This window comes from Sesamum indicum, linkage group LG6 (assembly GCF_000512975.1).
Source record: "Sesamum indicum cultivar Zhongzhi No. 13 linkage group LG6, S_indicum_v1.0, whole genome shotgun sequence".
Taxonomy (NCBI): Eukaryota; Viridiplantae; Streptophyta; class Magnoliopsida; order Lamiales; family Pedaliaceae; genus Sesamum; species Sesamum indicum.
In genome coordinates, this window is record NC_026150.1 from 16,045,611 (window position 1) to 16,061,229 (window position 15,619).

General features: G+C 35.3%; 3 protein-coding genes, 1 long non-coding RNA gene and 1 other non-coding gene across 6 annotated transcripts; 4 read left to right on the forward strand and 1 right to left on the reverse strand.

Annotated features, from left to right (window-relative positions):
- Positions 47-4,457, reverse strand: LOC105164598 (polyadenylate-binding protein-interacting protein 7). Of its 2 annotated transcripts, none has more exons than XM_011083282.2 (6): positions 4,184-4,457; positions 2,489-3,381; positions 1,229-1,673; positions 1,054-1,124; positions 683-807; positions 47-467 (listed from the first exon to the last, which is right to left on the reverse strand). In XM_011083282.2, exons 2-6 carry the CDS (start codon positions 3,254-3,256, stop codon positions 179-181), a joined length of 1,698 nt encoding a protein of 565 aa, XP_011081584.1. In that variant the 5' UTR covers positions 3,257-3,381; positions 4,184-4,457; the 3' UTR covers positions 47-178. The 2 variants fall into 2 exon arrangements, with proteins under 2 accessions (XP_011081584.1, XP_011081583.1); XM_011083281.2 differs by having other exon boundaries at positions 1,229-1,679; positions 4,184-4,455.
- Positions 6,717-7,912, forward strand: LOC110012201. The gene is made up of 2 exons (XR_002287371.1): positions 6,717-7,043; positions 7,159-7,912. It is a non-coding gene; the product is annotated as an uncharacterized LOC110012201 (long non-coding RNA).
- On the forward strand, positions 9,258-9,974 carry LOC105164599 (copper transporter 5). The gene has a single exon (XM_011083283.2). The coding sequence runs from the start codon at positions 9,336-9,338 to the stop codon at positions 9,777-9,779; it is 444 nt and encodes a 147-aa protein (XP_011081585.1). The 5' UTR covers positions 9,258-9,335; the 3' UTR covers positions 9,780-9,974.
- Positions 10,958-11,039, forward strand: TRNAS-GCU. The gene has a single exon. It is a non-coding gene; the product is annotated as a tRNA-Ser (tRNA).
- On the forward strand, positions 12,595-14,201 carry LOC105165032 (2-hydroxymuconate semialdehyde hydrolase-like; the record flags this gene model as incomplete). The annotated part of the gene is made up of 5 exons (XM_020694559.1): positions 12,595-12,962; positions 13,039-13,306; positions 13,435-13,536; positions 13,781-13,848; positions 13,964-14,201. Coding segments are annotated over 5 exons (927 nt in total), but the record flags the coding sequence as incomplete, so codon positions are not given.

Here is a 15,619-nt window from a genome sequence, read left to right on the forward strand (position 1 = left end):
TTAACATCCTTCAATTTATTTGGACCGTCTTTTACCTTCTTTTTTCCAATTTTGCAGATTTTTCCTACCATTTTCTCCCATTTACAGATACAACAATTTTTTCTTTTTCATTTTTTGACATGGATTGATTGATTCCTGAGAAATACAGTGTGCCAAAAATCTCCTATACCTTCCTAATTCAGTATATGACAACTCGAAGGAGCCCTGGTTGTGGCTCAGAGTAGTCGAGACCCTCTTCCTCCAGGAGGTATCGCTGAACAGCAGTGGGAAGTCTTGCAGGAGTGCGTGAACCCCTCGTGTGGTGCCCTGTCCCAACACATATGTAGAGGAGCAAGCGTTGGTCTGCAGACCTGGCGGTACTCTTCAGAACCGTGAGTTCACGCTTGAGCACATGAATAGCCTCGCTGACATGTAGACCATGCAGGTCGATCATCCGCTCTCTCCCGTTGGCCAGCATGTCCGGGTTCCTGCAAGATTATAGAAATATGTGAAACAACTCTCAAACATCTAGCTATTTCTAATATCTCAACAAGCCGTAAAAAGAGATGCAAACAGTAGAAGCAGACAAAGTCCTTAATTTTCTGGTCTGGTAAATTTTAATATTTTCAAAGCAAGATGGCTGACATTTATCATTTCAACATGAAAAGAATTCAGTGCCAGTGTGGATCAACAAATGACAAACCTCTGACGATAAATTGACTCTTGAGCTTTCCCATGGGCTGCTTTCATCTGCATATTATGGAGCTGTCCTTTAATGCTCAACTCCTTGGCGAGGGCCTTGTTGCCAATGAGGTATGCCTGTCGTGCCTAATCTCGAGGATTTTTTTTGGACTTTATCAAATATGGGAAGCATGCAATTCTATCAACAGATAGGTTCAATGTGAATGCAGAATAAACCCCATGATGGCACCAGCATGTTATTACCCCAGGTGTTATTAGTTCACACATCCTAATCCAAGTTGATAAAGTACAAATGGATAAAACTAATTTGTCCTTCAAAACATTTCATTCTTTTATTTTACCTCCCTCCTCTAGACATACTCATGAACATACCTGCTCAACGTATGCATTACGTACAAGTGCATGATCACGAGCTTCTTCCCGCATTTCAGAATACATATTTGCTGCCATCTCAACAGTTTTAAAGGATATAAATACATGCATAACGCATTTTCCCATAATTAAATATTTATGGAGGAAGTTAACTTTATCGCTTCAAGAATATTACCAATTGCTTCTCCAGTTTCAAGCCAGACAGGAGATGAATGAGCTGATCCCCGATTTTGCAATCTATCACCATAAATGCCCCTGGCCTGGCTGTTATTATATAAGCTTCCAAGGACCTGTGAATTTCTACTTGATCCAATGCTTGTGTCTGAAGAACCATTTCTGTCAAACTTCCATATGCTAGAATCTTGAGATGCCAATTTTTTTACGGCTGAAGCAAAATCTGTAGCACCTCTTGATGGAAAGGACGAACTAGATCTGAATAGTAGTGTACTTTCCTTTCCAGAAGACCTATATGCACCAACATTTTGATGAAGATCAGCACCAGCAAACTTAACCAAATCATTTTGACCATCTGTCTCAGTGAGAGCAGGAAGATCCAAGGCACTAAGATTTGGAGTAGAAAGGGCCTCTGAATTAAGAGTCTGATTCAAGCCTCCATCAACCTGCAGCTGCAACGAATTGTAATACACAGTGAGAAACAAATAGGAAAATACATACACGAAGTATCAATACACCAGTCAGATTTCACAACAATTTCTGGGAAAGCCATATAGGAAAAGATTGCTCCTTCAAAAAGCTATTATCGGGACCAGATAAAATGATAAAGAGACAATAGTTATCACAGAAGTCTTTGCATAAGAAAACAATAAGCCAACAATTAAATGCCTAATGTTCACCCAGGTACCAAATCAACAGTGAGATGTAAGATAATATCACTCTAGCTAGAACCTCCATTTTGTGAGGTTTGCTTCACACTTACAGTCAGCACAAATGCATGGCGCTATCTTAAACCTGCAAAGGAAGAAACCCACTTCTTGCAAATCAGGGAACAAAGAAACATTCTGCTAACCCATTATAGGATTCCCAGGGCATTTATCCCCTTTCTATTTATCACAGGTGAGGAGGTACTGGAAAAACAACCCGTAGAGTTAACAATAGACAAATAACACATGGTCCATGAGGGTTTCCAATTTGATGAATTCACTCCAATGTTAAAACAAAAAACACCTCCTAAAGAAAATGAGACCGACTCTGTTTTCTAAGCTGTCAATAGCTTGAGACATGACCACAACTCACAGTTGAATAAATCATGCAGCATGGAAATGTTTTTTCTCCCAGGCGCATCAGACAGTTAGATTGTTGATTGGGGAAACTTACATAACTGACATTGACATCAAACATGCACAGAATTCTACTGAACTTGTCATCCACAATGGACCAGATGACCTGCAATATCGATGCTTAGGAAATACCCTACCTCAAGCTGAGTAAGCATCTCAATTGTTAGGTTTAAGTCACCTCCATTGGCAAAGTACACTTCAGAAAGACTTTCGGCTGCAAAACCAGGAAATTGTGAAGCTAAAAACTCAAGAGGGCTCAGATCTGCATTCTCCAATAAATGTTCGTTTGACATGTCAGCTAGGAAACCATGCCTTGAGTTTCCATTATAAGGATGTTCTTCTCGTGCTAGAAGCTGATCATTGGTGAGAATGTGTTTGTCCCAAGGTTTAGAAAGAGAAGGCTGTAAACCTGTAGGTGATGGATATTCTCCATAAGATGAGACAGGATATATCAGCTTCTCAGTAAAACTGCTACCATTAACAGGATGAAGTGATAAACCCTGCTGCTCTTTCAAGATAAAGCTACTGCCTTCTGAATAAGTGTATCTCGACCCGTCATCAACATCAGTCAAGGATAAACTTGAAAAGGGTAACTTGTTGATCCCTTGAGTATCATTTATGCCCATGACCTTAAAGTCGGGAGTAATGTCATCTGGAAGTTGATGGTGCCAGTACTGCTTGGCCTCATCATCAGAGTTATTTGAAATGGATGATTCTGATCTATCTAATATAGCTTTCCCTGGGATGGAAGCTGCAGAAGTAGCAAATTTAGAGGGTGCACCTGAACTGCTAATGCCTGCAGCAGGTGACCTGAGAGCGAATGGAACAAATTCTGCTGCATTTGGATTCAAAGTTGCTTTTGCAGCAATAAGCTTCTTGTCACCTCCATTTCCCGACAAGTTCATTTTTTTTCTCTTTTTCTTTTCCTTTCTGGGTTTTGAAATGGGTCAGCGAATTGGTGTCCACATACAAAGAAAAACCTTCAATGAAATAAATTTAGCTGGAGTGTCAAGATTGTGTTAGCCGAACCCTGCAGATGAATAAATTCCTCTAAATCAGAACCAAAATGCTGCAAAAACCCGACAGTTTCAACCCTTATTGGCACACACCAATTAAGAAGACGATCATTTTGAAACAGAGACATTACAATTTACATGTGTCACATTGATTCATAAAGCAATGGCTCATGAAATTTTATACATAATGCAGAATGCATTAACTAATTAATAAAACTCCAGATTCTGGTCGAGAAATCTAAATATTGTGCAATCCCAATCACTAACTGTAGATAACACAATCTAGAAAAGCTAAAATTAGGTCGGCCGAAACAAGCCCAGTCACAATTTCTCTTTTTTTTGACCAGTAACTTTTACCACCATATTTTCAGTAATACCATATCTTGCATTAAATACACATAAAAAGATAACATAAAAGCACCCATAATTACAATAGCCAAAGCTATAATCATACAACATTAATAAGTAATAATAAACTCAAAAATTAAGACAAAGCAACAAAAACAAGTACAGAGTTTCAACCAGTTATTATCTGGAAACAAGTAATTGAGCATCAGCATTAACTATTATTAAAGTGAGTACAGAAAGAGCTGTGCCCAGAGACAAAAAAGAAGAGAGTTGTTCTACTAAAATTCTCACAATTCAGCAACCGAACACAAAGCAAAGATCAAGTAAAGAAAGAGCGAAGAAACAAAAAGCCACGACTTTGAACTTCAATAAACAGATCTCTTAAAATCAGAGGCATAAAAATGGAAGAGAAAATTCAAAGATAAGAAAAAAGAGATAAAAACAAGATCTGGGGTTGTGTGAATATACCTTTGCGAAGCTCAGTGATGAAAGAAACCATATCAAAAACATCCATCACCATACAAAAATAAAGATGGGATTTTTAAAAGATTAAAAGCAAAAAAGAGATGAGAATTGTAGAAGAGAGAGCAGCAAATATGTGTGCGTGTATGTGTTGACAGACACAGAAAAAGAGAAAATATCTTTGATTCTTTTTTGCTTCTATTTTTGTTCCTTGAGTTGTGAGCTGAGAGGAGAGGCAAAGGGCTTCCCTACTCTCTCTCTCTCCCTCTCTCCTTTCTTTATTTTTTTTTTCTTTTCTTTTTGAACAGAAAAAAACAGAACAGGCTTTGAATTTTAGGTTTTGAGGCCATACCATAAGATGTCTTCTCTCTCACTTTCTTTGTCTTTTTCTTTTTGTTTCTATTTTTCTTCTGATTTTCATATCCTTTTATTTTTGAAAAGTATTTGGACTATAACATTACAATCATGTAATTTATGCTGCCCATCTCCAAAATTCACACTAAATGTTACTTTGATTTGATAGATTACACTAACAACATTTTTTTCATTATTACAAGATTCAATTTTTGTGTTGTCTTTTTGGATTAATTTCATAGCTACACATTCATCCCATCAATCAAAATGTAGACAAATTAAAGATAGAATTATTAAATCAAGTGGGCTAATGAGTAATAATGAAGAATGTTGCTGCTGCCCAAGTCAAGTCATATAAACTCCTGTTGAAGTCAACCACTTTAAACAAAGAGTGATACATACATGAAATGAAACAACCTTAATGTCTTACTCAACTCCACTACAAACATATGCACTCTTTTCTCATCATTTTTATTTAAATAAAAAGCATTACTTCAAATAATTAAAACCAGAATCACCACAATTATAAAATATATATATAAAAGAAAAGCAGCAGCAACAGCAACTTAAATTAAAGTACAAGTTACAAAAATAACCCACATATTTTTGTAGCTATCCCAATCATTTGAATCGTAATTCTTATATGTCAATTTCGTACTGAAACTATCAACTTAAACATAAAATCATATATGATTTGACAATTTTTAAGTTTTGTTGAGTAGTTATCACGTAAACGAATTATTATTATTAGGTGGACTAAACCTCTCACTTATCCATTTTACAAAGCTTTCATCTTTATTTAAAAAAGATATATATAATTCAATAACCATCAAATTATATGTCATAAAGAGTTCAAGATTAAATAATATCTCAAGTTTATTAAAAATTGAGTCGAGCAATGAAACAACATATATTAAGCATTCATATTATATTTATGCTAGATAAACTATTTAACATATCCATACATAATGTGATTAGTACGTTGTATACAATATTCGATATTGCAATCAATTTAAAATTCTGATCGATTTTTAAACTTTATGTTATAGATTTTAGATGGTATGTTGATTTGTCATTGAATTCATGTTTAAGTTTCGTTTTCAGAACTTTTCTTCTGAAGACAATTATTATTTTTAATTTGTATGTATGAATAAAACTTTTTTTAATATATATCTCTTCATATATGTTCTTCTAATTATTGTAAATTTTATTAATATTGAGCATTATAATTTGGAAATAAAATTTATATTTTGTTCGAAATATTTTTTTATTTAACTTTTCTAAAATTAAAATATATTTACAAAATATAATTATAATTATAATTAAATTAAATTCATGCGATGACACGCTAGTGTGTATATATATATATTGTAGTGGTGGAAAATGAAAAATAGAAAACGGAAATGATATCGTACACGCAAAATAAATAAGCAGTGAATATATATATGAATAGATGTGGGCACTCACCATATTTTGATAAGACATTGTCATTATCACAAGCCACTAAATTTGTGTTAATTATGCATATTTAAATTAAATGAATTGTAGTGGTGCAGAATGTGCTAATTTTAAGGCTTATCTATTATTCTTTTGGTTTTTGATGCGCCACAAACTGCTCAGAGGGCAGTGAAGGCCGTAAATGAGTGTTACCGTCGCAGGTCCCTAATGTAGTGAAAATCAATGTACAGATGAAATTGTTGGCGGCATTAGGAACAGTACTGGTGACCCCACGCGTGCAAACATGCATGTGGGCGTCCTCTTGGCGATTGGCCACCACGACCCGCAATGTGTCGCCGTCAACACAGGCTGGCAGACGCCGTGACTTGTTCTTATCATCTGTGCCACGGACTATTTTTACCATCACTTCACCAACCCATTCTACGGGGTGTTGTTTTTTGTTTAGTTGAAGCTGGACCCCACATCCAATCGCCCAAAATGAAGGGCGCAGATCCAATCAAGAGTACAGAATTCGTCGACCCAAGAAAGCGGCCGATCCTAGCCCGTGGCAGTAGAAGATGTTGCCATCACACACACTCACTGCGCCTCTCAGAAGCGCGAATGATTGGTGATGGCGTTTTGTGTCTGTATCCACTGCACAGTTGGCAAAGGAATTCTCAGAATTTGTCCAACCTTTTCATGTGAAAGTCGCGTTTCCATCACATTATATATTCATCATAAGCTGGATCGATGTTCAATCAGCTGAAATATATATATCCAAGTTCACACGCAATACATACATACACACAAATCTCATATATACAATCCAGAGCACAAGTTCTTGAACCTTCATTTCAATAGTGGAAAAAGAATAAGAGAGAGAGAGAGAGAAGAGAGAGAGAGAGCCAAAAGGGCTCGCTGGAAATGTATATGGTATTCAAGCCTTTGATCATCGGCGGAGAGATTGTTGAGGAAGAAGGTGGTAAGTGGGAGAAAGAAAGATAGAGAGCAACAGAATCCAGTGGATTTTCAAGATTATTCATCAGTTGCCAAACACACAAAGATTTGTTTGCATGTAACTGCCATTAAATTAATTTACCCTTTTATTTATATATATTCAGCACTTGAATTTTTGAAAAATTTCAGATTCTAGTTGTGTTCTGTTTAATTACAAGATTTTTGTGTTGCAGTGGTAATGGAAATTGCACAACAAACAGCAGCAGCGGTGATGAAGGGAATTACTAATGTCGCATATGCCAAATGCGAGTGCTGCGGGCTGACGGAGGAGTGCACGGAGGAATACATAAAGCGTGTCCGCGACCGTTATTGGGGGCGGTGGATATGCGGGCTGTGTGGGGAGGCGGTGAAGGATGAGATAGTGAGATCGGAGAACAGGATTGGAAATGAGGAGGCCCTGAATCAGCACATGAGCTTTTGCAACAAGTTGAGGAGGCCGCCAAAGAATCCTACTGAAGAACTGATTTGTGCGGTGAAGCAGCTGGTTCTGAGGAGCTTGGATTCGCCCCGCTCCATGAGGACGCCCCGTCTGCTTCCATCCCAAACCTCTCGACCTGCGCCTCAAAATTAGTTAGTTGTTGGAGGAGTGTTTGTTTAATGTTTAATTTTTAATTGGAAGCACAGAACACATATGTGTGTTTACTGTTTCATGTGATTGTGTGATCCTGATGCTGGTTTGGGTTAAGTGGGAGAATGACTAAGATGAAGGCAATAATAGTTTAGATGAAGGAGAGTGGCATCAGGATAAGGATACGTAGTATACTATATTCCTTTGTATTTAATCATTACATGGGCACGTTCTAAGAGGAGCAGCAGTTTAAGCTTAAGACATTGTTCATGTACTACTCCCTACGTACATTTGTATTTTGTACGTACAGCGACAGCAAGGATTTAATTGTGTACTACATTCATCTTCTCACTAATTCACCACATCCTCATCGTTATCGCTACCTATTTGTGTTTCCCAAAACACACATTCCCACCAACTAATCAAATAATGCACTTACCATTTAATCGGTGCTCCATTATGAGATATTATTTGCTCTAATTTTGTATAGATCTTACAATTTTTTTTAAAAAAAAGATGCCTCGTCAGTAAAAAAATCTTGAAACTTATAAATCACTCAAATTTCTCATGCAATTAATATGAGATGCTCGCTTACATCATAACACAACACATTCCCATCCCTCTTAATCATGTCTATACAAACTATATGATTTATTGTGCAGCTAAATTAATTAATCACTTGAGATTTTAAATATTATATTCTTCATCCTGCATAAACATGTGTGAACACACATATATATATATATATATATAAAATTAATAAATAAATGAGTTGACATTGAAAATACAGATACATATAGTAAATGAGATAGGTGATTAATTAATTTGTGTCTTCAGTATTCTCAGACATCTCCTTTTTACCTTTTCTTCTCCAAACTCCAAAAGTGTAGTGTAGTGTTATTTCTGTTTGGACTTTTTACTTTTTAGAAGGAATGCATCCATATTTGTGTATCTCAATCTTTTTACCTTTTTAGTTAATACCAACTTTTAGTTTAAATGGGTAACATAGAGTATAAATAAAATCCATTCTATCTAAGCTTTTAATCATAAAAGCAGACACAACCCCAAAAAAACACTTTTTAGCTCTATCTAATAATTGATGTACATGCTTATTAAATATTAGCTCCTATTTTTATAATTATTTAAATGCATACACTCAAATGAATTTACCTTTCTTATTAACTTATATTTCAATTTAATACCAAATTATATATTAACATACCCATTATTCACTAAATAAATTTAATACTTTAAATTGACCATACATATATATATATATATATATATATTTGAAATTTAAAATTACGTGAAAACTAGTATCTTACAATTCTTACTGTCATGTTTGAGGAAAAAATAAAAAATTTTTTGTTAAAATCAGATTTAGCCAAATTAAATCAATTATAAGTCTGATACTCTTATAATGTATTTCGTTATTTTTTTAATTATTTCCCAATCACATCACAAATATATTACATTTGTTATATAATTAGTTTAAATTCAATCAAATATAATTTAAATTAGAATTTTTTTCAAAAATGAATATATATACATGTTTTATTATTTTTTGGTCCAAGAGTTGCATTGATAAGCACACCCAACTTTCTGAATAATAACGTACAATACTATGAGAATAGTAATAGTAGTAGTACAACAAATACCAAGGATAAAAAAGACTGAAATATCCTTATCTCCTCCCCCACCCCAATAAATCTATTCTTCCCACCCCACCCAGGGAAAGGTTGTCCCCAATTCCGAACAACTCAACCCTTCATCTCTGCCAAGATGATGCACATGACATTTTACTGGGGCAGGAGGGTAACCATCCTCTTCGATTCTTGGAAAACCGATTCATGGCTCAGCTACTTTCTTTCTCTCTTCGCCTGCTTCCTCTTCTCCGTCTTCTACCAGTACATGGAGGACCGCCGTCTCCGACTCAAGCTCCTCTCCGTATCCAAGACCTCCCCGCCTCCCTCCGCCGGACCTTCCCTCTCCACCCCTCTGCTCTTGTCCAAGATGGGCGCCCGCAATTGGTCGCCTTCTCGATTTGCGGGGGGGATCTTGTTTGGGATAAACGCGGCAATCGGCTATCTTCTGATGCTGGCGATTATGTCCTTTAACGCCGGCGTGTTTATCGCGGTGGTGGTGGGCTTGGGCGTTGGATACTTGGTTTTCAGAGGCGGTGATGAGGGTTTTGTGGTGGTGGATAATCCTTGTGCCTGTGCTTGATCAGATCGATATGGGTTTGACGTTGATCTTTAGTTTCTCCTCTTTTTTCTTTGGTTGGATCTTGGGTATTTGTGATGGTGTAAACTCATGATGGCGTATCGTGTGTTGTAAATTCGTGATGGATGAATACAAAACGTATTACATAATTTCCGGATCTGTTTATCTCTGTCTCGAAAATTTTTTCTCCTATGTTAATTGTAGTATATTTTTAATTACTATTGATGCATAAATATTATTGTTTGCTATTGTTTTCGCCGCACTTGTACTTGGTCTTGTCGATGATAGATTTTTGGGTATGGTGATGGATTGGTGGAAAATGAAAAATGGTGCAGCAGATAGAATGGGACAAAGTTGTGCAGTTGATTTGTTTCTATTGTCAAATTGGGGCCTGTAACTTTAACCATATGCCAAAAGAACTTGATCCTCAAAAGTTGCAAAGCGTATTGTTGGTCAGCTAAGGGGTCAGATTCCATAGCTAGGCTGTACAAATAGAAGCATAAAAGAATTCGGGCAGTGGGACATGGAGGCTATATTATGTTTTATGGAATTAAATTAATCACATTATATATCAAATTTAATTGATCCGTTCAAGAAAAACTCCCTCGAGTCTCGATAGTGATTCGCGATCTCACTTAGCGACTCGACCCAATTCCTCAAACAGACTAATACTCCTGAGAACACAAAAGCAATTAGGCTAGTCGGGTTGGTCCCCGACGAAGACACTCCGACGCCCAAATTAGCGTTCAAATAGTGAATAGGACAGATAGATAAAATGTATTGCTAAGAGTATATGAGTATCACCTACTAATGAATTCCATCCATGATATTTATAAGCTTTCCCATAATATATTTGGCAAGTATATCGTTATTATGCTTAAGTCAAGCATCCCAAATTGCAGCTAATTACTGTCTCATAATTATTGCAGTCGTAAATCTCTCCATAAGAGTATTTAGTGGGATTTCTAACCTCTCTAGAAGATTTTCCAGGTTGATAGCCTTGCTTTACTTATAATGAGGTGTAAACTCGTCTTTAGGTAAATTACCCTCATCATTAATATATTTACAATTGATTATTTTCTTTGAATTGAATAATAATCATCGATTGTATTTGTCATATAGTTAATTCATGTTTTGTTCAGCTGATGTAATTTAAAATATACATTTAGCTAACATAAGATGTCGCTTTGGCCGAGTGGTTAAGGCGTGTGCCTGCTAAGTACATGGGGTTTCCCCGCGAGAGTTCGAATCTCTCAGGCGACGAATGAGTTTTTAAAGCCGCGAGGTTCCAATTTTAATACTGTTGAAATAATTAAGCAGATGATAAATTTTGAGCATTAGCTTTGGCTTCCCCCTTTAATCTACCTCACCTACTTTTGATTTTGAAATTTCGCATCCCCCATAAATTAATAATTAAGACTGCGTTTCTTTTATCTATAATTAATTAAAATCAATCAGCATATTTAATGAGATAAAATGTCTATTGTTTAACTAATAAATTTAGTTTGAATCATACTCTCTCTTTTGTAATTAAATAAATAAATTATTCAGATGATGTTTGGAGTTTAATTATTTTTTTTATTATTAAAAAAAGAAAATTATAAAAATATATTTAAAATAATTAATTTACATATATATATATATATTAATGAACAATAAAGAAAAAAGTATGCTAATCACACGTGTCAGCAAAAGGCTAATTGCCAGTGCTCTTATTTTTGTTTTTTTTTTTTTTTGGTAATGTTAAAACCTTGTTTTATGTTTGGTTTTTTGTTTGGAGTGTTTTATTTTGTGTTTTAGAGATAGAGAGAGAAAAATAGAAATAAATAAGTGTGTGTTGGAGATAGAGTGTATGCTTTAATTTGTTTTTAGAGGTAATTTAAAATATTTTAAAATAAGTGGTGTATGTTTGTTGTAGGGATTTGAGAGACAAAAATTACTGTTCATTGTCAAATCATGTCTCTTTTATATATTTTTTATGTATATATATAAATATTTTATGTTTAATGTTGTATTTTTTGAAAACAAAAATTACTGTTTATTGTCAAATTATGTTTCTTTTATATTATATTTATATATATAAGTGTGTATATATCTATTATATATAGAAAATTCAAAAATAAAAAAACACACAATCAAGGTGTGAAAATAAAGAGGCAAACATTGGGTGTGTTTTATCTTTTCTTGAAAATTATCCGAAAATGAAACCAAACATAGTGTTGAAGTCACGGAGATTTCTTAAAAAAATTGATTATTGTTAATATTATATTAATTATTTTAAATATATTTTTAGGCTTTTCTTTTTACTTTTTTAATACAACACGCACCTAAATTGGAATAGACGATCTTTGAAATTAGGTTTCCACATTTTTATAAACAGTTGAGTTTTATGTGGAGTTGTAAAAACTGAAAACTCGGCGTATACATATATCCATCAAAAGAAGCTCTTCAACCAAACCAACCTACCACTTCTTTATATATGTACATTACATATATCCACATATAATGGATTTTTGTCGCATCAATCTTCCATTTAAAATAATACAACTTGCATACTAACCAATAATGCTTTAGTTTTTAGTCAATTCACTAATTACAATTAAAACTTTTACAAGGGTTATTTTTAATTAATAAAATATCCTATTAAATGAAATTACATGTAAATGGAACAAACACCAAGAAAGATATATATAATTATATATTTTTTTAATTTGAAAGGGATGTATGTATTTGTAATTATAATAAATTTAAGGAATGTAAATTCCTATTAGGCATATATAGACATGCGCCTTCCACATTTTTATATAGTGGTTTGTAATTCCTCCTCTTGTCATTAATCTTCTCGTCCTCAATAAATATTCACATATACGATGACGGGAGCCTCCTGTTTCAGCATCATCTCCCTATACGGCCGCTTCCTCCGCCGCTCTGTTACGGCGCCACCATCCACTTCTGGGGTCCCCCCCGCGCCGCAACTTCCAAACCTCAGCTACTCCTCATTCACGGCTTTGGGCCTCAGAGTGTATGGCAGTGGCGGCAGCAAATCTCCTTCTTCGCACGAGACTTCGACGTCTATGTTCCGGACCTAGTATTCTTCGGCGACTCCTTTACTAAGTCTCCCCAGAGGTCCGAGGTTTTCCAGGCGACTTGCCTCGTCAAACTCCTCGAAAAGCTCGGGATTCGTAGGTAACAAATTGATTAGTTTTTATTCTCAATTTAATTAGAATATCTTTGAGTGAGAATGGTGGTTGGTTTTATTTAGTTACTCAATAGTGGGGACGAGCTACGGAGGATTCGTGGCGTACCGCATGGCGGCTATGTGGCCGGAGAGGGTGGAGAAGGTGGTGATCGCCAGCTCTGCAGTGAACATGCGGCCGGGCGACAACGAGCGTCTGCTGAAGAAAGCAAATGTGGAGAAGATTGAGGATTTGATGATGCCGGCGAGTGCCCAACAGCTGCGGAAGTTACTTGACTTGGTTGTTTTCAGGCGTCCGTACATTCCTGATTTCTTCCTGAATGATCTCATTGACGTGAGTTGCTTATTTTAGAAATATATCTATCCAAACATCCAATCTTTATAGCAAAATAATTATGATTATTAGAAATATAATTTGAAATTAATGAGAAGAGTGATACTGAGTATGTTTGATTAATGCAGAAATTGTATTCTGAAAATAGGAAAGAGAAGCTGGAACTCTTGAAAGGATTGAGCATTGGACAGTCGCAGGATCCTACTCTCACCATACCTCCTCTTTCACAGGTATACATGAATTTCATAATTACTATACCCTACCTACCTTGATATATAATTCTTAATTATTTGAATTGTACTCTAAGTAATTAAATCATATTGTACTGAATTCTGAATAATAATTACTATACTATCGATACATAATTTAAGAAAAATAATTAATCACATAATAACTCCCCTCACATTTACCATGAAATTAGCTGGATATATATATATATATATATATATAATATTCTTGTTTGAAAATTTGCAGGAAGTATTGATAGTGTGGGGAGAGCATGACCAAATATTTTTATTGGAGAGAGGCATAGAACTGAAGACGTATGTATGATTACTACTTTTCCATAATTTCCACTCTATTCTTGATTAATTCTTTAACTGATAATCAATGACTAATTTTACATAATCATAACAATGACTGGGTTTGTAATTGCAGAATTGTAGGTGGAGAAAAGGCAAGATTACAAGTCATAAAAAACACTTCACATCTTCCCCAACTTGAACAACCAGCCCACTTCAACACCATCCTCCACGATTTCTTACATGATCTCTCATGATTTCATCTACCTTTTTTTGTTTCTCGAGTAAAAACCATAATAATCGATCAATGTAAAGGGATCGGAGATGATGTGCTTTCTGTTTCTTATAAGTTGCGTTCACTTATTTTCGACCAATTAATGTGTCATTCCTCATTTCATGACCACCTGCATGCAATTTTCAGGCCACAGCCCAATATGCTGCAATATGGGTCGGAACCATGCATGCTTTTAACCCCAATTAACCTAATTTTGGGTTTAAGATGTAATTTGATTCCAAAGATTATATATAGGTTCTATATAAGTTTTAGGGTGTCCTACATGGATTTTTGTCATGTTTATTTTCTATGAGGCTAAATTGCATTTACTGGCCCGTAATATTAAGGGGGTAGCATTTCAGGGACTGTAGTTAATGGTGTAGCAAATAGAATCCCATAATTAATTTTTGTTTTGCTATTAAAGGACTCCGGCAATCGAATTTTGCAAATTCGCCAAAAATTGCCTACCTAGACATAAATTAGGGTTCCAATTTGGGGCTTTTGCTGATGTGGCGGGAGGGTAAAAAATTATTGCCAACTAAGCTAAAAAAAAATAAAATAAAAGAGAAAACAAAAAATATAACCCAAAATAAAAGAAGAAGAAATATCTTCTCTCTCAAATCGACCGAAGCTGAAGACGAAAATCCCTAACCCCCAACAATCGCCATCCCATCGCTGAAGCTGAAGAAGACGATCGACCACAACCCGCCACCATTTTTCCTGCTCCGAGCCCGATTGCTGAGATGTCTTCCATGCCTAGTTGGACATAATATTATTGTGGTAAGCCAGCTTACATTCGCACATCTTGGACTGACCAAAACCCAGGTAGACGATTCCATTCATGCCATGACTACAAGGTATGTAGAGAGCAGTCCGTTCAGTTCGTCTTTCCTTTATATTTTTTCGTTTTCATACACTCTGATTTTTTTTGGGTGAAAAATGTAGAATAATGGGTGTAGATTTTTCCAGTGGGAAGATCCTCCAATGTGCTCAAGAGCAAGGTCTGTAATTCCTGGGTTGGTGAGGAAGATGAATCAGCTAAAAATGGAGAAGACAAAGATGGAAAAGAAGATGAAATTTTACTTCAAGTTGCTTGCCTTTTCATGGTTTTTTTTTTTTTTTTTTAATTTGGATGCTAGGAAGTCGTGCATAAATGGAGTAATTTGTGTAAGGAAGTGGATTTCTCTGTTGATGGTTTTTTGTTATGTAATTGATGGTATTTTGCTAATTACATGGTGTTTTGCTATGTAATTGATGGTGTTTTGCTATGTAAGGATTATGAATTTGTATTTTTGATTGTAGGGAAGCTTCTGGCTTCCAAACGCCTGCCAACAATATCAACCATTCCTACAGAGGAAATTTCTGAAGAAATTACATATATACAAGAATTTGACAAAGATGTTAGAATAAGTATTTCCTTGTTCTGCATATATCTTGGAAAATAACATGCTAGCAAATACTATAATTCAAGAGAAATACTGTAAATGTGGGCTTGCATAGAAAAACATTGAGAACATA

Excerpts from the sequence above, each read along its gene's own strand:
- LOC105164598 (XM_011083281.2), bottom strand. The coding sequence starts at position 3,256 with ATGAACTTGTCGGGAAATGGAGGTGACAAGAAGCTTATTGCTGCAAAA. Across the intron at positions 1,125-1,228 it reads TGAAACTGGAGAAGCAATTG|CAAATATGTATTCTGAAATG; the intron begins GTAATATTCTTG and ends TTGAGATGGCAG. Across the intron at positions 468-682 it reads GAGTCAATTTATCGTCAGAG|GAACCCGGACATGCTGGCCA; the intron begins GTTTGTCATTTG and ends ATAATCTTGCAG.
- LOC105164599 (XM_011083283.2), top strand. The coding sequence starts at position 9,336 with ATGATGCACATGACATTTTACTGGGGCAGGAGGGTAACCATCCTCTTC.